Genomic DNA, 26373 nt, shown 5'->3' on the forward strand with positions numbered 1-26373 from the left:
CCCTAGGATGTCTGCGGTCTCCGACCCCTGCCCCTAGCATGTCTGCAGTCTGACAACTCTCTGTAGCACTGCATTTACAGAACAGAATGTCTGCTCCTTCTGTAGGTTTTAGGAGCTGCACTCCTTTATATCAAAGTAAGTTGACCACCACTGCTCTAGGGTATATAAAAGTGTTTAGTAACCCTAGATCTGTCAGCCTTAGCAGTAAGAAGTGACCACCAACCGATTTCACTTTATATCTTTCAGTTTATTTAGAGTGCATACAGAAAAAGCCAACGCTGATAAATATAGTATGTAAGAACCACAGCTGTGCAGTGTAGGCACACCGAAGACAGAATCCAAAGGAGGACATGGGGACCCCTGCCCATCCAGGACACGGGACTCATCCGCCCATCCAGGACACGGGACCCCCCCCTCGCCCATCCAGGACACGGGACCCCCCCCCCGCCCATCCAGGACACGGGACACCCAATTCAGTGACGTCATTAAACAAGTCTGCATGATCCAAGCAATAGGGAACAAAGCTACACCGTTAGTGTTGAATTTGAGTGCTGTCATTCATTAAGTGGTTCTCTTCTCAAGTGTAACCTGACAATTTTGGTAAGCGGTAAAATAAAAAAACAAAAAACAAAAAAAAAAACAACATCTTTGTAAAACATTGATGTGTCCGATTCCTTATGGCTGTACAGGTTCTTGGAATATAATTTGTAGAAAATTCTTCTTCTAATTTTTCTTTTATTTTGAGGTCACAAAGAAACTGTAGACACATGGGGAGGACATTAATCCTGTCACAAGGCATAGCGATGCTAAACAGGAGCAGTAAAATGCATTGTGACACAGACTACAATGTCTCAGCTGGAGTCATAAGCTCCTGAGGTAAACCTGACCCTGACCACGTCTTCATTCTGAGTGGAAATCTTTGCAAACTGTCACGCTTGGCTGCCCAGGAATACAAACACACAGTTCTGTAAACTTGTTGCAAAGACTTTGTTGAAGGAGCCACCGCCTGGTTTGCGGCTAAGCCCGAGTTCACACATATGCAGTGCGGGAAAACGCAGCGATCCCTGTGTATTTCCCACACTGCATTGCGATCCGCTGCAGGTGTCAACACAAAAAAGGCAATAACAGCCGCAAAAGGATCGCCAACGCTGTGTGGTTTGCCCACACTTGGTGGCATAATACAAAATGACCATGCTTAAATCACACCGCACTGAATCACTTGTGAATTCCACAGGAATGCGCTGCGTTTCCTGTGCGATTGACATGCAAGTTGTAGTGTGAATCCGGGGTTAACCGTGTCACTAATTTGCTTGATAAATGCCCCCCATTGAATGATGCATCTGATCACGTGTTCTATACACTGGTGCCCTGAGCAAAAACAAGAGCATTTCTCAGTGGGCTTAATAAAGAGCCTGTAAAGACATAAGGGGATGGCATATGTAAATACTTTTTGCAGGTTTGACAACTTTTGCAATAGTGCCAGACATAGGGGAAGACATATTGTCAGAGGACATTCAAGTTTAAAGCAGGTAGATGAGGCATCTAGATGCTCATATCCAGGCAGATGAGGCATCTGGATGCTCATATCCAGGCAGATGAGGCATCTGGATGCTCATATCCAGGCAGATGAGGCATCTGGATGCTCATATCCAGGCAGATGAGGCATCTGGATGCTCATATCCAGGCAGATGAGGCATCTGGATGCTCATATCCAGGCAGATGAGGCATCTGGATGCTCATATCCAGGTAGATGAGGCATCTGGATGCTCATATCCAGGTAGATGAGGCATCTGGATGCTCATATCCAGGTAGATGAGGCATCTGGATGCTCATATCCAGGTAGATGGGCATCTGAATGCTCATATACAGGTAGATGAGGCATCTGGATGCTCATATCCAGGCAGATAAGGCATCTATCTGGATGCTCATATGCCTGCTACATAATAGTAGGTGACAGGTTATCTTCAGGGCAGCGGGGTCCTTGATGACCTCGCCAGTAAAGCAGGCGAAGTGGCAGAGAAGCCTCCTGCAGTGAAAGGAGCTAGAAAACACCTTTAAATTTCCTGCTTACGTTTGCCAGATTGGCGACTCCTTAGCCATGCTTTACTATTTGGTCTGCGATGGAGGAGAGGGACAACTACTACCTGTCGTGTCATTATGCAGTTATCGGCACTCCAGGTACTCAGTGGTAATGGAGAAAAGCAGCAGGCCAGTGCTTGCGAGGCAGGCGTGTGTACTGACCCCACCTGGCGCTTCTGATCCGTCCCTGTATATAGTGGGTGACCCCTCCCCCCCTCCCCCCAACCTGCAGAGCCCACTTCTCTCTAGCTGATGAGGCGACCATGCAGTTCGCTTAGTTGTTCCGGGGTCAGCACCAGGCGATGGATCTGTCCCTCCCCGGCCTGACAGGGGAGCATCACCTTGCCGATGTAAACGGTGTCTTCTCTCTTCTCTTCTTTGGCCTGTTGAAAAGAAATGGAGAATGGTTAAATGCTCAGGCCAAATTATATATCAGCTGTTCATTGGCTATAAAACTCTGGCAAAAACTAGGCTATTTGACACAAAAAATGTGTATGTATGGGCATATTTAGAAAAAAAGGATCCATTTCTCCATCTTTATATACAGTAGATCTCTATCAAGCTATATAACTTTTTTTAATATGGTAATTGTATCTGACAATTACAGCATTAAGTTGCAGTAGGCTTATATTTGTGAATAAACCTCCAGCCTTCATATGAATATTGTGTCATCACAATGAGAGTGGTTTCCGATTTATGTGCCGTTGGTGCCAGTCCAGACTGATTGCTGCAGATGTTGGCTGTTACTTGTCACAGGGTGAACACAGACGTGCCATCTACAAGTATCCACAAAGCCTACAGACTCACCTTTATAAAGTCTAATGATGGGAAGGTGGCAAAATCTGTTGGGACGTTTGCACCAGGGAACTGCAATACCGTCTCCTTCAGGACTTCATCCTGTGAACAGACAACAGACCAGGGTGTAGAAAGACAATATGGTCAATTAACTAAAACAATCTAGTTACTTTAAAGAGACTGTTACTTTGACCACCAATAAAACGTAGTACTTCACTAACCACCAACGTAGGGGGGGCACTTCATTGGCGACCAACATAAGAGGGCACTATGGTGAGCGCCAATGCAAAGGGGCACTTAGCGTGACCGCCAATGCAAAGGGGGCACTTAGCGTGACCGCCAATGCAAAGGGGGCACTTAGCGTGACCGCCAATGCAAAGGGGGCACTTAGCGTGACCGCCAATGCAAAGGGGGCACTTAGCGTGACCGCCAATGCAAAGGGGGGCACTGCCGTGACCGCCAATGCAAAGGGGCACCGCCGTGACCGCCAATGCAAAGGGACACTACCGTGACCGCCAATGCAAAGGGGACCTACCATGACCGCCAACGCAAAGAGGACCTACCATGACCGCCAATGCAAAGGGGCAGTACAGTGACCACCAATGCAAAGGGAGGACTACCCTGACCTTCAATGTAGAAGGGCACCACAAAGACCACCAATGTAAGGGGGCCATACACTGTCCACTAATGTTAAAGAATAACAGGTTACCAAAGATCACCTGGCTGCACCCCCCTTGATCCCTCATTGTGACAACAAGTGGGGGATCTTCTCCCCACACCATCTGTCACAATTCAAAAAAGCACGCTCCACCCAAAATGGCCGCAGCATTCATTCACAGTTTCATGTGAATGAACTACAACCAACGTCTTCCATTGCTGCAGAGAGCTTGTACTTCTCAATGGACTACAAGGGCGTTATGCAAGCACGCTTGTCGTTTATGGATTCTTCCTACATTTCAACGGTCTGCCCGTACAGAAGGTTCCTGGCATTGCACCAGAGATCTGCTGATGAGGGGGTGCAATGCTTTACAGACTGCAGAGTGAAATAATAAATGCACATTTTTTTCTTGCAAAAAGATGTGCATTTATTGTGATTTTTTAATATACAAAAGGTGAACTCTTCCACTAAACACCAATGTGCGGGGATCAGTACATCTCTTATGGTCTGCATTTCTTCTCCCGTCATTATTATTATCATTTATTTCAATACTCTTAAAGCGGCGTTCCACCCAAAAGTGGATGTTCCCCTTTAGGGCCTCCCCCCCCCCCCCGGCTCCCGTTTGTAAAATGGAGCTTTTGGGGAGGAGAGGGAGCAAGTACCCGATTTTGACAGGTACCCGCTCCCACTTCCGTTCTGGTCACCTTAGGCGTTTGGAAGCAGAAGTGTTCCTTCCCCCACCTCCCCTCCTGAAGTCTTCTGGAACACGACAGGTCCTAGAAGACTTCAGGACCAATCAGAGAGCGCAGTAGGCACCCGGCTGTGAAGCTGCAAGCTGTCACAGCCGGGTGCCCATAGTGAAGGTGCCGGTACCGCAGAGAGAGGAAAAAGGTGAGAACACGAATGGGGTGAGTGCACCGCTGCATCGTGGGACAGACGAGTGTGTTTATTAAAAGTCAGCAGCTACACTTTTTGTAGCTGCTGACTTTCAATAAACAAAAATAAAAAATGACTGGAACTGCTTTAAAGGGGTTGTAAAGGTATAATTTTTTTTTCCCTAAATATCTTCCTTTCCCTTAGTGCAGTCCTCCTCCACTTACCTCATCCTTCCATTTTGCTTTTAAATGTCCTTATTTCTTCTGAGAAATCCTCACTTCCTGTTCTTCTGTCTGTAACTCCACACAGTAATGCAAGGCTTTCTCCCTGGTGTGGAGTGTTGTGCTCGACCCCTCCCTTGGACTACAGGAGAGTCAGGACACTCTCTATGTTGCAGATAGAGAAAGGAGCTGTGTATCAGTGGGCGTCCTGACTCTCCTGTAGTCTAAGGGGGGGGGGGGTCGAGCACGACACTCCACACCAAGGAGAAAGCCTTGCATTACTGTGTGGAGTTACAGACAGAAGAACAGGAAGTGAGGATTTCTCAGGAGAAATAAGGACATTTAAAAGCAAAATGGAAGGATGAGGTAAGTGAAGGAGGACGGCACTAAGGTAAAGGAAGCTATTTAGGGGATTTGTTTTTTTTACCTTTACAACCACAAAATTCTTTATTTTTCCTATTATTATATTAACAACTTTCCGTTCAGGCCAATGTCCCATAAGCTGTAGATATATCTATCAAGCAGGGATTCCTTGAGACCTGAAAGTTTTATCTAAAGCGAAGCTCCACCATTTTTTTTTTTTAGCCCTTTCAAAGTCAGCAGCTACAAAAAGCATAGCTGCTGACTTTTAATAAACCAACGCTTACCTGCCCCCACGGTGCATCGGTGCGGCCACCCGGAGGCTCGCTCCTCTCCCCCTCCTCACCTCGGCATGGTCATAGCAACTGTGGTCATCTGCCCGTGACAGCTTACGGCTTAGTCGAGCTGTGCAGGGAGGGGCGAGAGGAGTCGCCGCCTATGCGGCCAAAAAGAGGAAGCAGGAAGTGGGACAGGAAGTCCCACTAATTCGAAGGTAAAAATATTACATGCCAAATGTGGCGAAGGAGTATTTAACCACTTCCCGACCTCCTCATGTACATTTACGTCGGCAGAATGGCACGGACAGGCACAATCACGTACCTGTACGTCCTCTGCTAGACGTGGGTGGGGGGTCCGATCGGGCCCCCCCCCCCCCCCCCGGTACATGCGGAGGTCGGGTCTGCTCGGGGAGCGATCCGGGACGACGGCGCGGCTATTTGTTTATAGCCGCTCCGTCGCGATCGCTCCCCGGAGCTGAAGAACGGGGAGAGCCGTGTGTAAACACGGCTTCCCCGTGCTTCACTGTGTCGGCGCATCGATCGCGTCATTCCCTTTATAGGGGAGACACAATCAATGACGTCATTCCTACAGCCACACACCCCTACACTAGTAAACACATACACAGTGATCCCTAACTCCTACAGCGCCCCCTGTGTTTAACTCCCAAACTGCAACTGTAATTTTCACAATAAACAATGCAATTTAAATGCATTTTTTGCTGTAAAAATGACAATTGTCCCAAAAATGTGTCAAAATTGTCCGAAGTGTCCGCCATAATGTCGCAGTCACGAAAAAAATCGCTGATCGCCGCCATTAGTAGTAAAAAAAAAAATAATAAATAAAAATGCAAAAAAAAACTATCCCCTATTTTGTAAACGCTATAAATTTTGCGCAAACCAACCTATAAACGATTATTGCGATTTTTTTTACCAAAAATAGGTAGAAGAATACGTATCGGCCTAAACTGAGGAAAAAAAAAATTGTTATATATGTTTTTGGGGGATATTTATTACAGCAAAAAGTAAAAAATATTGCATTTTTTTCAAAATTGTTGCTCTATTTTTGTTTATAGCGCAAAAAATAAAAACCGCAGAGGTGATCAAATACCACCAAAAGAAAGCTCTATTTGTGGGGGAAAAAAAGACGCCAATTTTGTTTGGGAGCCACGTCGCACGACCGCGCAATTGTCTGTTAAAGCGACGCAGTCCCGAACTGTAAAAACCCCTTGGGTCTTTAGGCAGCATTTTGGTCCGGTCCTTAAGTGGTTAAAGTGGAAGTTCCACTTTTGGGGCGGAACTCCGCTTTGATTTCCTTCCCTTGAAATAACTTTCACAAAAATGACAAATTATCAGATGTTGCTTTGCAACTGATGAGAAGAAAACGCCACATCTGTACGGATTTTGGTGGCCGTCACTCTGATTTACCTTCAGTTTGTCGATCGTCTCGCTGAGTGACTTGAGGCGAGCGGCCTGTTCAAGGAGCTGCGCTGATGGAGTCCCTGTGTACAGATATATTACAGCCAGAGATTAGAATATTGATTTGTAAAGACAAAAGTAAACCTTTTTTTTTATTTATTAGCCTTCCGCGCATTGTACATATACTGCGACAGTGCGAACCGGCTATGCAGAATCATATATATATATATATATATTAACCCTTTCATGCCTAAGCCTATTTAGGACATTTGGTGTTTACGAGTTAAAATCCATATTTTTGGCTAGAAAATTACTTAGAACCCCCAAACATTATATATATTTTTTTAGCAGAGAATCTAGAGAATAAAATGGCGATTTTTGCAATATTTTATGTCACACGGTATTTGTGCAGCGGTGTTTTAAACACAACTTTTTGGGAAAAATGTACTTTCATGAATTAAAAAAAAATGAAAAAGTAAAATTAGCCCAATTTTTTTGCATAATGTGAAAGATGAATGTTACGCCGAGTAAATAGATACCAAGCATGTCACGCTTTATAATCGCACGCAACTCGTGGAATTGCGACAAACTACGGTACCTAAAAATCTCCATAGGCGACGCTTTAAACTTTTTTTACGGTTACCAGGTTAGAGTTACAGAGGAGGTCTAGGGCTAGAATTATTGCTCTCGCTCTGACGATCGCGGCGATACCTCACATGTGTGATTTGAACACCGTTTTCATATGCGGGCGCAACCGTATGCGTTTTCTTTGTTGCACAAGCTCGCGGGGAGGGGGGCGCTTTAAAAAAATATATATTTTTTTTCTTATTCTTTTTTTTTTTTTTTTATAATATTAAATTGTGTTTTTTTTTTTTACATTTTGATCACTTTTATTGCTGTCACAAGGAATGTAAACATCCCTTGTGACAGTAATAGGTGGTGACAGGTACTCTTTATGGAGGGATCGGGGGTCTAAAAGACCCCTGAACCCTCCTTTGCACTTCAAAGTATTCAGATCGCCGAAAATGGCGATTCTGAATACTGTGTACTTTTTTAAATCCGGCGCCATTGGCAGCCGAGAAACCCGGAAGTGACGTCATAACGTCGCTTCCGTGTTTTCAATGCGGACACTGAATCAAAGCCGTTTACGGCTTTGTTTCAGAGCGCGCCTGTACGATGGAGGCGCAGGATCGTGTCTCCCGGTGGGACGGGAGGCCCGGTCAGAGCGGTGAGAGGTGGTGGGATGTCCTATCCCGCTCCCCCGACATAACAACCGAGCAGCTTTTAGCCGCATCGGTTGTTATGTTTGGATAGCCGATCGCCGGCTCTAAACAACGGTACCGGGATGATGCCTGCGGCTGCATATCATCATCCCGGTATAACCCCCAAAAGCCGAGGACGCATATATGCGTTCCGTCGGCGTGAAAGGGAATATTATATATATATATATATATATTATATACAAACACACACACGTGTGCAAAATTCTGCATTTCCTCGCTGCTGGCACCATGTGATCGATCTGACCAATCACAGCAGGTCACATGACTGTTGTAAACCATGAATGGCTTCCTTTCCCGCCATCCATTGTTTACAAATGTGTTGCTAGCTGTGATCGGTCACTGTGGTCACATGGTACCGTCAGCCAACCGGTACACTGATCGGTGTGATCACATGGTACAGACAGGGCCAGTCACAGCTAAACAAAACAAATCAGTTTCCTGATGGACTATCTCATTTCTTGAGGCCCCAAAAAGCCAGAACAATAGAAATACCCCCGAAACGTCCCCTTTTTTTAGAAAGTAGACAGTCTGAGGTATGTAGTAAGAAGCATGGCAAATTTTTTGAACTTTTTTTGTCACAATTATTTGTAATTTAAAAAAAAGGGGGGGGGGGTAATGGGAATTGATAGGTAGCCCCCTGGCTCTCCCTTCCAGAACTAGTAAATATTACCTTCACTTTTAACTCCCCCCCCCCCCATTGGGGGAGGAGTTTCTTTGACAGAGAAGTTTGGTGATTTTTTTTTTTTTTTTTAATATGAGGAGGAAGAGCGAGAGAATATAGGAATTAAATGTATATTATGGGGTATTTAGAATGTTTGGTAGTATGCATATTCTAGGAATGCTACATATACAAGTGATTTAGAATGTCATGTTTTTTTTTATTTTTATTTAATAAAAAGAGTTTAAAATAAGCAAGCATTTTACAGAATGAAACTGATTGGCCCGGATTCAGGTAGATCGGCACATCTTTGTTCCGGCGTAGTGCATCTCATATGCGCTACGCCGACGTATCCCAGAGAGGCAAGCTGAGTATTCACAAAGCACTCGCTCCCTACGTTGCGCCAGCGTAACGTAAATCTTTCGGCGTAAGCCAACGTAATTCAAAGTAGGTAGACGGTGGGCGTGATTCATTTAAATGAACCGTGACCCCATGCAAATGATGGTCCGAACGAACGGCGCATGCTCAGAATCACGTCGAACATACTCTCCCTAAGATACGACGGCTCAATGGCTACGACGTGAACGTAACCTACGCCCAGCCCCATTCACGTACGCCTTACGTAAACGACGTAAAATACGACGGCTGTTCCGTCGTCCATACCTTTGCATGGGATGCGCCTCCTATAGGTGGAATAATTTTACGCCGGACGTACGCCTTACGTAAATGGCGTAGATTACAGTGACGGGCGCAAGTACGTTCGTGAATCGGCGTATCTCGGTAATTTGCATATTCAACGCGTAAATCAATGGAAGCAACCCTTGCGGCCAGTGTAAATATGTGCCCAGGCTCTGACGGCGTAGGAAACTTACGTCGGTCGGATGAAGCCACAATTCAGGCGTATCTAGCGTTAAGAATCAGGCACATAGATACGACGGCGCATCCGTGCACTTACGCGGCGTATCAGTAGATACGTTGGCGTAAGTGCTTTAAGAATACGGGCCATTGTTTTGTTTCGATTAGCTGTGATTGTCCAGAGCCAATCACATGGTACAGATGGGCTGTACCATGTGTTGCTAGCTGTGATTTGTCACAGCGGTCACATGGTACTGGTACTGAACCGGTACACCGATCAGTGTGATCACATGGGCATCTGTACCATGTGATCACACTGATGGGTGTACCGGCTTGCTGCAAGTACCATGTGACCAATCACTTGTAAACAATGGTTGGCATGAAAGGAAAGGCATCCATGATTTACAACAGTCATGTGACCTGCGTGATTGGTCACAGTGGTCACATGATACCAGCAGCGAGCCAGTACACTGATCAGTCATCGGCTGAATCCGATGGACACAGGCGGTGACAGATCGTGCTGCTGTGTGGCACCTTCTGAGAGGAGGTCATATGATGTCCACTCAAGAGGAGGAAAGTCCCGACCGGCTGTCAATCTACTATAGGCCGGGCACAAAGGTGTTAAAAAGGTAACTGCTGGACTTTCTTATATTGAACAATATCACAAACAAAAAAGTGATATCAGTACTCCTGATCAGCAGTAGTGAGTCCACGACTCGAAGTACCACAGCCACTGGACTAGCCTTGGTTAAGCTCTAAGCCAAGCAAGCATCATTTCTAGAGGGAGATGAGTGGAGGCAACAACCACAGGGTATTCACAACAGGTTCCCTCTAAAAGGCTCTATATGTTGTTTACCGTGATGATAGAACAGACCTCCTTTCTTGTGTGTGATGTCAACCACCTTGGCGTTGGCGCTCATTTGATGGAGGGTATCCAACAGCTGACTGGTCTTGCGGTAGAGCGTCCCAGACATGATCTCCTCCCGCTGGCGGTCTTTGGGGAGGGTCAGTTTAGGCACATGCAGTAGCGGTAGGGAAGATAGCTCCTCCTTCATCCGCTGAGCCTGGAAAGTAAAAAAAAAAAGGGGAGAGAAGTGCCGATCAGTCGTATTGTAGGTTTAGAGATTAGTAGGTAGATTCAGGTACATTGGATTAAAGTTACGGCGGCGTAGCTTAGCGTGTTTAGGCTACGCCGCCGTAAATTAGCTAGGCTAGTAATGATTCTCAATATACTTGCCTGCTAATATACGGCGGCGTAGCCTAAAGCGGGCGGGCGTAAGGGCGCCTAATTCAAATGCGTTGGGGGCGCGTGTTTAATGTTAATGAGGCTTGACCTCACGTTTTTTATTATACTGCGCATGCGCCGGGCGCCTACATTTCCCAGTGTGCATTGCGGCTACGTACGCCGCACGGGCCTATTGATTTAGACGTGGACGTAAACAACGTAAATCCCGATTCGCGGACGACTTACGCAAACGACGTAAAAAATTCGAATCTCGCGGCGGGAACGGCGGCCATACTTTAACATTGTTATTCCACCTAATAGGTGGAATAACTTTAGGCCTGCTAATGCCCTACGGAAACGGCGTAAATCGACTGTGGCGGCCGGGCGTACGTTCGGGAATCGGTGTATCAACTCATTTACATATTCTACGCCGACCGCAATGGAAGCGCCACCTAGCGGCCATCCAAAATATTGCAATCTAAGATAGGACGGCGCAAGCCGTCGTATCTTAGATATGTTTAAGCGTATCTCTGTTTGAGCATACGCCTAAACATAGGTCAGCGTAGATTCTAAATTAGGCCGGCTTATCTACTGATAAGTCGGCCTAACTCTACCTGAATCTACCTATAGGGGTTTCCCTTGAAGAATAAGGCTAGGACTCAAGAATTGGAACAGGGACCTCAAAGTTCAGAAGGCGGGTTCCCAAAGGTCACGAGGCGTGGCTGACCCCACCCCCACCAAAGTGTACCGCCTACCCCAACTAAGTCGGGGAATGAACAAGTCAGGGAAATCGTTAATTTTTAAGGTGTGTATTAAATCAATAAAATAAAAATGTAAATATATATACCGTATTTGCCGATGTATAAGGCGACCCTCTAATTTTACATTTTTTTGCCTGTACTCACCGTATAAGACGACGCCCCCCCCCCCCCCCCCAACGAGGCTTCTGACGCTTCATATTTCTTCCTTCTGGAGCCATGTTCTTCTTCCTTCTTGCTGGAGCCAATCATGGCAAGCGATGTATTCTATTAATGAATACAAAGCCTGCTCGGATTGGCAGAGGTTGTTACTCCAATCCGAGCAGGCTCTGTATTCATTTGAATACATCAATCACTGGGATTGGCTACTGCATACAGTATTACCGCACATCCAGCAGGCATCTGAGCATCTGACCCGGCGTATAAGACGACCCCCGCTTTTTGGCCAGTTTTTTTAAGTGTAAAAGGTAGTCTTATACGCCAGCAAATACAGTATATATACCGTATTTATCGGCGTATACCGCGCACTTTTTTGCCCTGAAAATCAGGGCAAAATCGTGGGTGCGCGATATACGCCGATACCCGCGCCCAATTTTGAATACTGCGCCGGCATATACCGAGCGCAGTACACTCGTGTATAGTCGGGCAGTCTCGGCTCCTCTCGCGCTCACGTCCTGGACGTACAGGACGTCAGCGCGAGAGTAGCTGAGCCTGCCCGACTATACACAAGTGTACTGCGCTCGGTATATGCCGGCGCAGTATTCAAACTCGGCGCGGGAAAGCGGGAAACGAGCGGGGAGGACGCCGGACCCGACGAAGAGGACACCCGAAGCCGCAGACGGACGCCGGACCCGACGAGGCCGCCGATGGACGCCGCGCAAGACACCAAAACTGTAAGTACAAAAAATATTTTTTCCACAGGAATGCGGGTCCACTTTAGGGGTGCGCGCTATACGCCGGAGCGCGCAATCCCCCGATAAATACGGTATATATATTTTATTAATACACAAAGACGATATTTCATAAAAGCAACACAGAATACATTGCATAGGCTCATACAAATTCAGTCCATATAGGTACAGCACAATGATGCATTTCCCAACATGTTTCGCCCCAATGATGGGGCTTCCTCAGGTGATGCTGTCCAATAGAGTAACAGAGCCTTCCCAGAGTACAGATTAGACTCTCTGGTCCTGTAGACACCCCGGCGGTATGATTATGTCAGATTTTTGCGACTCAAAAGCGGTACAATTGTTTTGCATAGAAAATTGGCGTTTTATATTATATGCCTGCAATTCTTAGGAATAACTCACTTAAATGTGTCCAAACAAGAGTCTAGTAGACATCCCGGGTATGATAAAGTTTGAAACACAAAATCATAAATTTTAATATAATAAAGTATAAATAATTATAAAAAATATAATAATAATAAAATGAATTTCCCCACGATTCACTATCACTCAATTCCGCAAGTGTTCCAATTTACCATCGCTGTTTTCTAGCTGCTCTAAAACCACTTTTGATGTAGTAAAAGGGACACTTTTTGGTTGCGATGGACAATCTCAAGTTTTCAGTATAATATAAAACTGCATGCAGGGCGCATGGGACAAACCACTAGGGACAAAAGGGATGTGAAATGATTTCATACAGTAATCTGTAAGATTACAGTGTACTGTCTGTGTTACGTTTGTGTTCCTTTATTGAATTTGCCACCAGGCTCCGCCCCCATGCATTGCGGCGCTCGCAGGAAACAGAGCCTGGCACACAGAGGCATCTGGTGGAGGACACAGTGGGGGGGACATCACAGGATCCTGGGGACAAGGTGAGTACACTGCACCAGGATCCCGCAATGCAATCCCGAGTGTGGCTCGGGTTTACCACTAATGGTACTGACATTTAACCCCGAGCCACACTCGGGAAAACCGCTAGGGAGGTTAATGCCTTACCTGCAGTCCAGCGTTTGGTCCTATGTTGTTTGTTTGACTCACTGAACCATCATCACTTGCAAATTATGTACTCTGGGAAGGCTCTGTTACCCGAATTAAGACAGCATCCCCTGAGGAAGCACCATCGTTAGGGTGAAACATGTTGGGAATTGCATAATTATGCTGTACCTATATGGACTGTATTGTATTATGCAATGTATTCTGCGTTGCTTTTATTAAATATCTGTTCTTCTAGTGTACAGTAAAACCTTGGTTTGCGAGCATAATTTGTTCCAGAAAAATGCTTGTAATCCAAAGCACTTGTTTATCAAAGCATTTTTTTTACAGGATAAAAGAGAAGAGAGGCGCCGCTAAGTGTAGCAATAAGTTGCCAAATGTTGTACCTTCATTAAATGTAACCAGATTGCTACACTTAGAGGCTCCTTTATTAAAACATTTTGTTTGTCTTGCAAAACGCTCTCAAACCAAGTTACTCTCAAACCAAGGTTTTACTGTAGTAACCCGCTTGCTGCCCACCGCACGCAGATATACGTCTGCAGCATGGCACGGGCAGGCAAAAGGACGTACCTGTACCTCCCCTTTAAGAAGCGGTTGTTGTGCCCGCCACAATCTCAAACACGGTGGGCATACCCGCGATTGTCTCACGGAGAGATAGAACGGGGAGATGTTAGTGTAAAAACACATCTCCCTGTTCTGCCTAGTGACACCGTCACTGATCGTGTTCCCTGTCATCGGGAACAGCGATCGATCGGTGACATGTCACAGCAAGCCACGCCCCACTACAGTAATAATCACTCCTTAGGGAACACTTAACCCCTACAGCGCCACCTATTGGTTAACCCCTTCTCTGCCATTTTCACAGTAACCAGTGCATTTTTATAGCACCGATCGCTGTATAAATGACATATGGTCCCAAAAATGTGTCAAAAGTGTCCGATGGATCCGCCACAATGTCGCAGTACCGATAAAACAGCAGATTGCCGCCATTACTAGTAAAAAAATGTAATATATTTAAAAATGCTATAAAACTATCCTCTATTTTGAAGATGCTATAACTTTTGCGCAAACCAATCAAACGCTTATTGTGATTTTATTTACCAAACATATGTAGAAGAATACGTATCGGCCTAAACTGAGGAAAATAAACGTTTTTTTTTATATCTTTATATTATAGCAAAAAATATTGTATTTTTTTCCAAAATTGTCGCTCTATTTGCGTTTATAGCGCAAAAAATAAAAACCGCAGAGGTGATCAAATACCACCAAAAGAAAGCTCTATTTGTGGGGGGAAAAAAAAGGACGACAATTTTGTTTGAGAGCCGCGTCGCACGACCGCGCAATTGTCAGTTAAAGCGACGCAGTGCCGGAAGCTGAAATTTCACCTGGGCAGGAGGGGGGTATATGTGCCCAGTAAGCAAGTGGTTAATGTGCACCTTCAAAATCCCATCATCTCTAAACCTACAATTCCACCAAAGGGATGTGGTGCTATAGCATTGGTATTAGAGGTGCACCGAAATGGAAATTTCAGAACCAAAACGAAACCGAAATAAAAAATAATTGTATGTTAAAACACCACCCCCACCTCCTGCCAGCTCCTGCCCCCACCACCCCCTGACAGCTCTTGCCACCATCACCTCCTTCCAGCTCTTGCCGCCATCACCTCCTGCTCTCACCACCACCTCCTGCACCCACCACCCCCCACCTGCTGCCACAATCGGCTCTTGCCACCATCACCTCCTGCCCCACCACCTCCTGCCAGCATTACCTTCTGCCACCATCACCTCACCCACCTCCTGCCACAGTGCCACCATTACCTTTTCCACCATCACCTCATGCCCCCACCGCCTCCTGCCACCATCACCTACTGCCACCACCAGCTTCTTTGTTACCTTAAAGCTAGGCTGTGCTGGGCTCAGGGCTGTGCTGGGCTGGACAGGACTAGGCTGTCACAGCTCCGTCCTCTGCCTATGGCTAGTGCACTGCACGAGCCAACGAGTGTCACTGCCAAAGTGTCCTTCCTGACTCGATCGGCTATTCAAAAATGGCGCCGGGTGGCGCCATTACGCAACTGCGCCACCCGGCGGAGCAGATACAAGCTTTCCCGAGCTCGGGAAAGCTCGTATCCGCTCCGCCGGGTCGACGCATGCGCAGATACGTAATGGCACCACCCGGCGCCATTTTTGAATAGCCGATCGAGTCAGAAGGACTCAGGAGGGACACTTTGGCAGTGACACTCGTTGGCTCGTGCAGTGCACTAGCCATAGGCAGAGGACGGAGCCGTGACAGCCCAGCGGCGTGCTGTCCGTAAAACGGACGGTTGGCAACACAGCATTATCGGCAATTTTTAAGCTGTTTTCGGCCGATACGTATCGGCCACCGATATATCGGTGCATCCCTAATTGGTATATTGTCCATAAGCCGAGTCATTTCTTGCCGGTCAGTCATAGTGACCGTTGGAATCCCCTCCCTATAAAAAGTCATAGTTTGTTTTGGCCCAGAAGACAAAAACCCAGACGCCAGATTTGCCCCCCCCGTGTTTGAGGATCACCACCTTACCTTCAGCTTGTTGTTCTCCTGCTTCAGGTGCTTCATGGAGAGGCGCAGAGCATCGATGTGCTGCAGAAGCAGCGGCGAGTCCCTGATCTGTACAGGACCCGATCCGTTAAGCATGGACTGGTTGGAGACGACTCCTACAAGGAGAAGCAATGAACACGGAGACGCGTCAGGGTCACAAACACTGGAAGATCATCAAGGTGGCCACGGCATGCATACCGACAACAACAACAGGGGCATCTTAAGGATTTAGTGATAAAACATTGGTTCAGGAGTCATGCAGATTTCCCATCAGGGCCGATCCTAGGCAGGGTGCACAGGGTGCATTGCACCCAGGCGCCTGTAGAGGTGGGGGCGCCGAAGTGCCAGAGTTCTCCCCTCCCTCCTTCTCTCCTTGTTTGTGTCCATCCAGAACTAGTGTTCTGAGCATAGGTATGTGTCCGTCCAGAACTGATGTGTGAGTACGGGGCACCCCGCCCAGCCTGGCAGTGCTCGGGGGAGGGGCCTCTCCTCTTCCTGACATGAGAGTTCTAGTTTTCAGTGGCTGCTGAGTGCTGATGTGCAGAAATGAATTCCTAACACTGGGAGTCTTGGATCCCGCACTGACTCCACCAACTCCAGTTGGAATGCCTCCCCCTCCCATCTCTATCTCAGGCTGCACAGAGAGAGAATTTAAGGTGAGTCACAGTGTGCTGTGTGCTGGGTGATGGCATCCCCAGCATCCCTTTACACGTGCTCTGGGCTTCCCCTACTCTAGATGTTTTATGGCATGATAGATTGCATAGGATACAAAGCCCCTGCCCATTCCTGCGCCTAGTCCATCTACAGATGTGATATATAATGAGATGTAAAGGGGAGGAGTTAGTAAAATGACAACGCCCATGTGGTGGCGCCAGAAATATTTCTGCACCCAGGCGCCTGTGACCCTAGGATCGACCCTGTTTCCCATCATGCACCAAGGTGACTCTCATGGACTCAAATGGGGTCTATCCCTTTCATGACTAAGCCTATTTCTGACATTTAGTGTTAAAATCCAATGACCGCCATTTTATTCTCTAGGGTGTTAGAAAAAAAATATATATATATAATGTTTGGGGGTTCTAAGTCATTTTCTAGCAAAAAAGCTAGCAAGTCTGAAAAACTGGCAAGATCCTTAAGTGGTTAATGAGGCCCCTACTACATCCTCCTTTTCGCTGAAACAAAAAATAAAGGCCCCCCCCCAAGGAAAGCAGGTCCTTTCTATAACTATCCATTCTGGTGCTCGGTTTAAACTTCAGCAAGTTGTCTTCACCACGTCTAGATGCAGGCTGAGTTTGGTCTCCAAACTGCGACCCGAGGACCGCATCCGGTCCTCGGGTCGCAGTTTGGAGACCACTGCTTTACAAGGTCATGCTTGGCACCTTCCTGGAATAAATAAAGATATTGATGGGCTATAAAAAATATTCCCCCCCCTCATTTAGCGTCTGTAAAACCATGGTCAGCATGACAGGAAGTGAAATGAGGACCCGGGTATCACTGACAGCGGGGTTCCAATACTTTCCCACTCCATCCCAAAAAAACAAAAAAGAATAAAAAAATAAAAAGGAAGGGAAAAAAAAAGAATAAAAAAAAAAAATGAAAAAAATAAAAAAAAAAGATAGAAAAAATTAAAATAAAATGAGATAAAAAAAATAAAATAAGAAGTTTTGGCTTTGAATACATTATAAGAGAACACGACAAAATAATACATTTGACCTTTTATAAAACAGAGCACAACATGTAACAATGTAGGGGAGCCATTAATGAATGGGAGCATGCTGCATACAGGAGAGTACAGGGTGCCGGTACTATACCTATCTGCTCTTCCTCTGTCAGATCACAGGACAGGAAGACACAAAAATGAGAGAATTCAGAGAAGAGAAGAGAAAAAACAGCAAACAGTTCTGGATCGGCGAGAGAGAGAAAGAGAGAGAGAGAGAGGGAGAGAGAGACAGAGAGAGACAGAGAAAGAGAGAGAGAGAGAGAGAGAGAGAGAGAGAGAGAGAGAGAGAGAGAGAGAGAGAGAGAGAGAGATCGAGAGAGAGAGAAAGAGAGAGATCGAGAGAGACAGAGAGAGATCGAGAGAGACAGAGAGAGATCGAGAGAGACAGAGAAAGAGAGAGAGAGACAGAGAAAGAGAGAGAGAGAGAGAGAGAGAGAGAGAGAGAGAGAGAGAGAGAGAGAGAGAGAGAGAGAGAGAGAAAGAGAGAGAGATCGAGAGAGAAAGAGAGAGAGAGACAGAGAAAGAGAGAGAGAGACAGAGAAAGAGAGAGAGAGACAGAGAAAGAGAGAGAGAGAGAGAGAGAGAGAGAGAGAGAGAGACACAGAGATCGAGAGAGAGACAGAGATCGAGAGAGAGACAAAGATCGAGAGAGAGAGAGAGAGAGAGAGAGAGAGAGAGAGAGAGAGAGAGAGAGAGAGAGAGAGAGAGAAAGAGAGAGAGAGATCGAGAGATCGAGAAAGAGAGAGAGATCGAGAGAGAGAAAGAGAGAGAGATCGAGAGAGAGAGAGAGATCGAGAGAGAGATCGAGAGAGAGATCAAGAGAGAGAAAGAGAGAGAGAGAGAGAGAGATCGAGAGAGATCGAGAGATCGAGAGAGATCGAGATCGAGAGAGAGAGAGATCGAGAGAGAGACAGAGATCGAGAGAGAGACAGAGATCGAGAGAGAGACAGAGATCGAGAGAGAGAGAGAGATCGAGAGAGAGAGGGAAAGAGAGAGAGAGATCGAGAGAGAGAGAGAGATCGAGAGAGAGATCGATCGAGAGAGAGAGAGATCGATCGAGAGAGAGAGAGAGATCGAGAGAGAGATCGAGAGATCGAGAGAGAGAGAGAGAGATCGAGAGAGGGAGAGAGATCGAGAGAGAGAGAGAGAGATCGAGAGAGAGACAGAGATCGAGAGAGAGAGAGAGAGAGATCGAGAGAGAGAGAGAGATCGAGAGAGAGAGAGAGATCGAGAGAGAGAGAGAGATCGAGAGAGAGAGAGAGAGAGAGAGAGATCGAGAGAGGGAGAGAGATCGAGAGAGAGAGAGAGAGATCGAGAGAGAGACAGAGATCGAGAGAGAGACAGAGATCGAGAGAGAGAGAGAGATCGAGAGAGAGAGAGAGATCGAGAGAGAGAGAGAGATCGAGAGAGAGAGAGAGATCGAGAGATCGAGAGAGAGAGACAGAGAGAGAGAGAGAGAGAGAGATCGAGAGAGAGAGAGAGATCGAGAGAGAGAGAGAGAGTTTCAGGCCTGTAGAAGCTCACAGTGTGCAGAGAAATCAGAAGTAAGTGATGTTAGTACAGGGGGAGGAGTCTGAATAACTGTGCAATACTAGAAGAAAATGGTCTATATCCTGTGTGGAAAACTTCCTACAGCCGGACGGGGGGCAGTTTGTAAACCAATCACTGGAACAAACCCAGTTCATGTTTCATAGGTTAGAAGAAATAAAATTGTTATATACATACACACACACACACACACACATACTATATCACCAAAAGTATTGGGACGCCTGCCTTTACACGCACATGAACTTTAATGGCATCCCAGTCTTAGTCCGTTTACAGCTATAAGAGCTTCAACTCTTCTGGGAAGGCCGTCCACAAGGTTTAGGAGGGTGTCTATGGGAATGTTTGACCGTTCTTCCAGAAGAGCATTTGTGAGGTCAGGCACTGATGTTGGAAGAGAAGGCCTGGCTCACAGTCTCCGCTGTAATTAATTCCAAAGGTGTTCTATCGGGTTTTAGGTCAGGACTCTGTGCAGGCCAGTCAAGTTCCTCCACCCCAAACTCGCTCACCCATGTCTTTATGGACCTTGCTTTGTGCACTGGTCCAAATCATTAGGTGGAGGGGGGATTATGGTGTGGGGGTTGTTTTTCAGGGGTTGGGCTTGGCCCCTTAGTTCCAGTGAAGGGAACTCTTAAGGCGTCAGCGTACCAAGACATTTTGGACAATTTCATGCTCCCAACTTTGTGGGAAGAGTTTGGGGGACGGCCCCTTCCTGTTCCAACATGACTGCGCACCAGAGCACAAAGCAAGGTCCATAAAGACATGAATGAGCGAGTTTGGGGTGGAGGAACTTGACTGGCCTGTATAGATTCCTGACCTCAACCCGATAGAACACCTTTGGGATGAATTAGAGTGCAGACTGTGAGCCAGGACTTCTCATCCAACATCAGTATCTGACCTCACAAACGCTCTTCTGGAAGAATGGTCAAACATTCCCATAGACACCCTCCTAAACCTTGTGGACGGCCTTCCCAGAAGAGGTGAAGCTGTTGTAGCTGAAAAGGGCGGAGCCAACTCAATATTGAACCCTCCGGACTAAGACTGGGATGCCATTAAAGTTCATGGGCCAGATTCAGATAGAATTGCCTATGCTTAGGCGGGCGTAGCGTATCTCAGATACACTACACCGCCGTAACTTAGTGAGGCAGGTACCGTATTCACAACAAACTTGCGTCCTAAGTTACGGCGGCGTAGAGTAAATGGGCCGGCGTAAGCCCGCCTAATTCAAATTGTACAGGCAGTGGGCGTGTTGTATTATAATGAGCCGTCCGTGAACGTATCCCAGTGCGCATGCTCGAAATCACGTCGCAAATAGTCAATGCTTTCGACGTGAACGTAACTTACACACAGCCCTATTCGCGTACGACTTACACAAACGACGGAAAAATCTACGCTGTCCCGACGTCCATAGTTAACATTAGCTACGCCTCATATAGCAGGGGTAACTTTACACCGAAAAAAGCCTTACGTAAATCAATGCGCCGGGCGGACGTACATTTCTGAATCGGTGTATCTAGCTCATTTGCATATTCTATGCGTAAATCTACGGAAGCGCCCCTAGCGGCCAGCGTAAATATGCACCCTAAGATACGACGGCGTAGGAGACTTACGCCGCTCCTATCTAGGCCAAATCTATGCGCAACTGATTCTATGAATCAGGCGCATGGATACGACCGCGCTCATTTGGACATACGACGGCGTATCTGGAGATACGCTGTCGTATGACCTTTATGAATCTGGCCCCATGTGCATGTAAAGGCAGGCGTCCCAATACTTTTGGTAGTGTGTGTGTGTGTGTGTGTGTGTGTGTGTGTATGTGTATATATATATATATATACACACACACACACACACACACACACACATATATATACACATACATACATACATACATATATATATATATATATATATATATACATATATATACACATACATACATACATACATACACACACACACACACACACACACACAAAACACACACAATGGCCCAGATTCAAGAAGCGGTTGCGCGGCGCAATAGCTGCTTTTGCTCCCGCGTAGCGAATGCCCCTGATTCAGGAACATCGCTATGCGGACTGCAGCCTAGGATATGACAGACATAAGCCTCCTTATGCCTTCATATCTCAGGCTGCATTCTTGCGTTGTCCGCTAGGGGGCGCGGCCATTGTGATCGGCGTATAGTATGCAAATTGCATACTACCACCGATTCACAAAAGTTGCGCGGGCCCTGCGCACGCAAGGTACGGAGTTTCCGTACGGCGACTTTAGCGCAAGGTTGCTCCTGCTATAGCAGGGGCAGCCAATGCTAAAGTATAGCCGCCCTTCCCGCTCGTGAAATTTAAATTTCACGTCGTTTACGTAAGTGATTCGTGAATGGCGCTGGACGCCATTCACGTTCACTTAGAAGCAAATGACGTCCTTGCGACGTCATTTGCCGCAATGCACGTCGGGAACGTTTCCCGACGGAGCATGCGCTGTTCGCTCGGCGCGGGAGCGCGCCTAATTTAAATGATTACCGCCCCCGGCGGGATCATTTACATTAGGCGCCCTTACGCCGGGCTATTTAGCATAGCGCCCGCGCAATTTACGGAGCTACTGCTCCGTGAATCGCGGGCATATCAAAATATTTGCGTGGGCGCAGAGCAAAAATCGTTGCCCTTTGCCCACGCAAATATTGCGCGGATCTACCTGAATCTGGCCCAATGTATGTATGTATGTGTGTGTGTGTGTGTGTGTGTGTGTGTGTGTGTATCTATATATCTCTATCCTACACATACAATTTTTTCTTGACATGTTGGTAAACAGTCATGAATGGTCCCCACTCACCTCCTGCAATGCCGGACACAATAGATGCCACACCAGAAGCGGGGGCTCCGCGGAGACCCTCGATGGTGCGCTTTGATTGGTTGTTCAATCTCTGCCTTAGCTCGGCCTTCTCCGCCTCCAGCTGGTCGATATCCGCCTGAAGGGCATCCATCGTCTCCTCGAATTCTCTGCCAAAAGCACAAAACTGATCAATAGCAGAAGCAGCAACAGTAGAAATGAGAAAAATCAGGAAAAAGAACCTCAGATAATCCTCTACACAGCATAAAACCCGCTTCAGCCACTTACAACAAATACATTTTATTGAGAGATAAAAAGGCGATACGGCTCTGGTCCGGATACTCGGCAAACATACCGCCTGGGTGCCTCCACCTGTACTGTTAGATAGGTACTGATGATATTACTGTTTAAAGTTTGCATTGTTTAGGATAATGTGATCAAGCTCTTATACGATTTTGTGTGGTATAAATTAGGGATGCACCGATATAATCGGCACCGATACATATCGGCCGAAAACAGCTGTTTTGGCGACATGCCGAAACAGCTTAAAAATTGCCGATATGGGCATCGGGTGCCTATAAAAATGATGGCCGCTGGGCTGTCACGGCTCCGTCCTCTGCCCCTCCTGACTCGATCGGCTATTCAAAAATGGTGCCGGGTGGCGACATTACGTATCTGTGCATGCGCCGCCCAGCCCGGCCGGCTTCGGGCTTGGGGAAGCTCGTATCCGCTCGGCCGGGCAGCGCATGCACAGATACGTAATGGCGCCACCCGGCGCCATTTTTAAATAGCTGATCGAGTCAGGAGGACTCAGGGAGTGAGAGGAGGAGGGGCCGCCTAGGGAGTGAGAGGAAGAGGGGCCGCCTAGGGAGTGAGAGGAGGAGGGGCCGCCTAGGGAGTGAGAGGAGGAGGGGCCGCCTAGGGAGTGAGAGGAGGAGGGGCCGCCTAGGGAGTGAGAGGAGGAGGGGCCGCCTAGGGAGTGAGAGGAGGAGGGGCCACCTAGGGAGTGAGAGGAGGGGCCACCTAGGGAGCCTAGGGAGTGAGAGGAGGGGCCGCCTAGGGAGTGAGAGGAGAGGCCGCCTAGGGAGTGAGAGGAGGAGGGGCCGCCTAGGGAGTGAGAGGAGGAGGGGCCGCCTAGGGAGTGAGAGGAGGAGGGGCCGCCTAGGGAGTGAGAGGAGGAGGGGCTGCCTAGGGAGTGAGAGGAGGGGCCACCTAGGGAGTGAGAGGAAGGGCCACCTAGGGAGCCTAGGGAGTGAGAGGAGGGGCCGCCTAGGGAGTGAGAGGAGAGGCCGCCTAGGGATTGAGAGGAGGGGCCACCTAGGGAGTGAGAGGAGGGGCCGCCTAGGGAGTGAGAGGAGGGTTCCTTAGGAGTGAGAGGAGGGGCCGCCTAGGGAGTGAGAGGAGGGGCCGCCTAGGGAGTGAGAGGAGGGGCTGCCTAGGGAGTGAGAGGAGGGGCCGCCTAGGGAGTGAGAGGAGGGGCCACCTAGGGAGTGAGAGAAGGAGTCACCTAGGGAGTGAGAGGAGGGGCCGCCTAGGGAGTGAGAGGAGGGGCCACCTAGGAAGAGAGAGGAGGGGTCACCTAGGGAGCGAGAGAAGGGGCCACCTTGGGAGCGAGAGAAGGGGAGTGAGAGAAGGGGCCGCCTAGGGAGCGAGAGGAGGGGTCACCTAGGGAGCGAGAGGAGGGGTCGCCTAGGGAGCGAGAGGAGGGGCCGCCTAGGGAGTGAGAGAAGGGGCCGCCTAGGGAGTGAGAGAAGGGGCCGCCTAGGGAGTGAGAGGAGGGGCCACCTAGGGAGCCTAGGGAGTGAGAGGAGGGGCCGCCTAGGGAGTGAGAGGAGAGGCCGCCTAGGGATTGAGAGGAGGGGCCACCTAGGGAGTGAGAGGAGGGGCCGCCTAGGGAGTGAGAGGAGGGGCCGCCTAGGGAGTGAGAGGAGGGGCCACCTAGGGAGTGAGAGGAGGGGCCACCTAGGGAGTGAGAGAAGGGGCCACCTAGGGAGCGAGAGAAGGGGCCACCTTGGGAGCGAGAGAAGGGGCCACCTTGGGAGCGAGAGAAGGGGCCACCTTGGGAGCGAGAGAAGGGGAGTGAGAGAAGGGGCCGCCTAGGGAGTGAGAGGAGGGGCCGCCTAGGGAGCGAGAGGAGGGGTCACCTAGGGAGCGAGAGGAGGGGTCACCTAGGGAGCGAGAGGAGGGGCCACCTAGGGAGCGAGAGAAGGGGCCGCCTAGGGAGTGAGACGAGGGGCCGCCTAGGGAGTGAGAGGAGGGGCCGCCTAGGGAGTGAGAGGAGGGGCTGCCTAGGGAGTGAGAGGAGGGGCCGCCTAGGGAGTGAGAGGAGGGGCCACCTAGGGAGTGAGAGGAGGGGCCACCTAGGGAGTGAGAGGAGGGGTCCCTAGGAGTGAGAGGAGGGGCCGCCTAGGGAGTGAGAGGAGGGGCCCCCTAGGGAGTGAGAGGAGTCACCTAGGGAGTGAGAGGAGGGGCCGCCTAGGGAGTGAGAGGAGGGGCCCCCTAGGGAGTGAGAGGAGTCACCTAGGGAGTGAGAGGAGGGGCCGCCTAGGGAGTGAGAGGAGGGGCCACCTAGGGAGTGAGAGGAGGGGTCCCTAGGGAGTGAGAGGAGGGGCCGCCTAGGGAGTGAGAGGAGGGGCCACCTAGGGAGTGAGAGGAGGGGTCCCTAGAGAGTGAGAGGAGGGGCCGCCTAGGGAGTGAGAGGAGGGGCCGCCTAGGGAGTGAGAGGAGGGGCCGCCTAGGGAGTGAGAGGAGGGGCCGCCTAGGGAGTGAGAGGAGGGGCCGCCTAGGGAGTGAGAGGAGGGGCCACCTAGGGAGTGAGAGGAGGGGCCACCTAGGGAGTGAGAGGAGGGGTCCCTAGGAGTGAGAGGAGGGGCCGCCTAGGGAGTGAGAGGAGGGGCCCCCTAGGGAGTGAGAGGAGTCACCTAGGGAGTGAGAGGAGGGGCCGCCTAGGGAGTGAGAGGAGGGGCCCCCTAGGGAGTGAGAGGAGTCACCTAGGGAGTGAGAGGAGGGGCCGCCTAGGGAGTGAGAGGAGGGGCCACCTAGGGAGTGAGAGGAGGGGCCGCCTAGGGAGTGAGAGGAGGGGCCGCCTAGGGAGTGAGAGGAGGGGCCGCCTAGGGAGTGAGAGGAGGGGCCGCCTAGGGAGTGAGAGGAGGGGCCACCTAGGGAGTGAGAGGAGGGGTCCCTAGAGAGTGAGAGGAGGGGCCGCCTAGGGAGTGAGAGGAGGGGCCACCTAGGGAGTGAGAGAAGGAGTCACCTAGGGAGTGAGAGGAGGGGTCACTTAGGCAGCCAAAAATAGGAAGAAGGAAGTGGGATAGAAAGTCCCACTAAAAAGATGTTACCCACTCCCCCTCCCCAAAAAAATGAACATGCCAAATGTGGCATGTCAGGGGGCGAAGAGTGCTTAAAGCGGAAGTTCCACTTTTCGGTGGAACTCCGCTTTTATTGAACAAGCTGAAGTTAGAAGCTGATTGGCCATCATGCACAGCTGCACCATATTGTGAATGTTCCAGTATATACACTATACAGTGTATATTAGGGATCCACCGATATATCGGTGGCCGATACATATCGGCCGAAAACAGCTGTTTTGGGGACAATACCGAAACAGCTTAAAAATTGCCGATAATGACTGCTCGCACGATCACCGCTGACTGTCCCGTGTCCTCCTCCAGCCCCCCTCCGCTTTGCTGCAGTCTCTCTCCCTCCGTGTCCCCCTCGGTTTTTCCTTCTCCCCCGTGTCCCCTGCCGTGTTTCTCTCTCCCTCCGTGTATCCCTCTGTGTCCCCCGCCGTGTTTCTCTCTCTCCCTCCTGTGTATCCCTCTGTGTCCCCCACCGTGTTTCTCCCTCTCCCTCCCGTGTATCCCTCTGTGTCCCACGCCGTGTTTCTCTCTCCCTCCCGTGTATCCCTCTGTGTCCCCCGCCGTGTTTCTCCCTCTCCCTCCAGTGTATCCCTCTGTGTCCCCCGCCGTGTTTCTCCCTCTCCCTCCCGTGTATCCCTCTGTGTCCCACGCCATGTTTCTCTCTCTCCCTCCCGTGTATCCCTCTGTGTCCCCCGCCGTGTTTCTCCCTCTCCCTCCAGTGTATCCCTCTGTGTCCCCCGCCGTGTTTCTCCCTCTCCCTCCCGTGTATCCCTCTGTGTCCCATGCCATGTTTCTCTCTCCCTCCGTGTATCCCTCAGTGTCCCCCGCGGTGTTTCGCTCTCCTTCCGTGCTCCTCCTCCACCCCCTGGAACTGTCAGGATGGAGAGCGGCGGTAGGAGGCGGTAAATCCGGCTCCTTACTGTTCCGAATGGACA

At 49.1% G+C, this 26373-nt stretch overlaps 1 protein-coding gene across 6 annotated transcripts in view; it reads right to left on the reverse strand.

The window, feature by feature from the left end:
* Window positions 1-226: 226 nt before the first annotated feature.
* DCTN1 (dynactin subunit 1) overlaps window positions 227-26373 on the reverse strand; it is an 89041-nt gene continuing 62894 nt past the window's right edge. For 3 of the 6 annotated variants that reach the window (XM_040335700.1, XM_040335683.1, XM_040335663.1), the window contains 7 exons: window positions 22083-22249; window positions 17794-17808; window positions 15965-16098; window positions 10336-10543; window positions 6693-6766; window positions 2887-2976; window positions 227-2462 (listed from right to left, as the gene is read on the reverse strand). In XM_040335700.1, coding sequence (XP_040191634.1) covers window positions 2325-2462; window positions 2887-2976; window positions 6693-6766; window positions 10336-10543; window positions 15965-16098; window positions 17794-17808; window positions 22083-22249 — 826 coding nt within the window. In that variant the 3' untranslated portion in view covers window positions 227-2324. The remainder of the gene's footprint in view (window positions 2463-2886; window positions 2977-6692; window positions 6767-10335; window positions 10544-15964; window positions 16099-17793; window positions 17809-22082; window positions 22250-26373) is intronic. The other 3 variants (XM_040335677.1, XM_040335692.1, XM_040335668.1) reach the window with 3 other exon arrangements.

Source organism: Rana temporaria, chromosome 1 (genome assembly GCF_905171775.1).
Source record: "Rana temporaria chromosome 1, aRanTem1.1, whole genome shotgun sequence".
Lineage (NCBI taxonomy): Eukaryota > Metazoa > Chordata > Amphibia > Anura > Ranidae > Rana > Rana temporaria.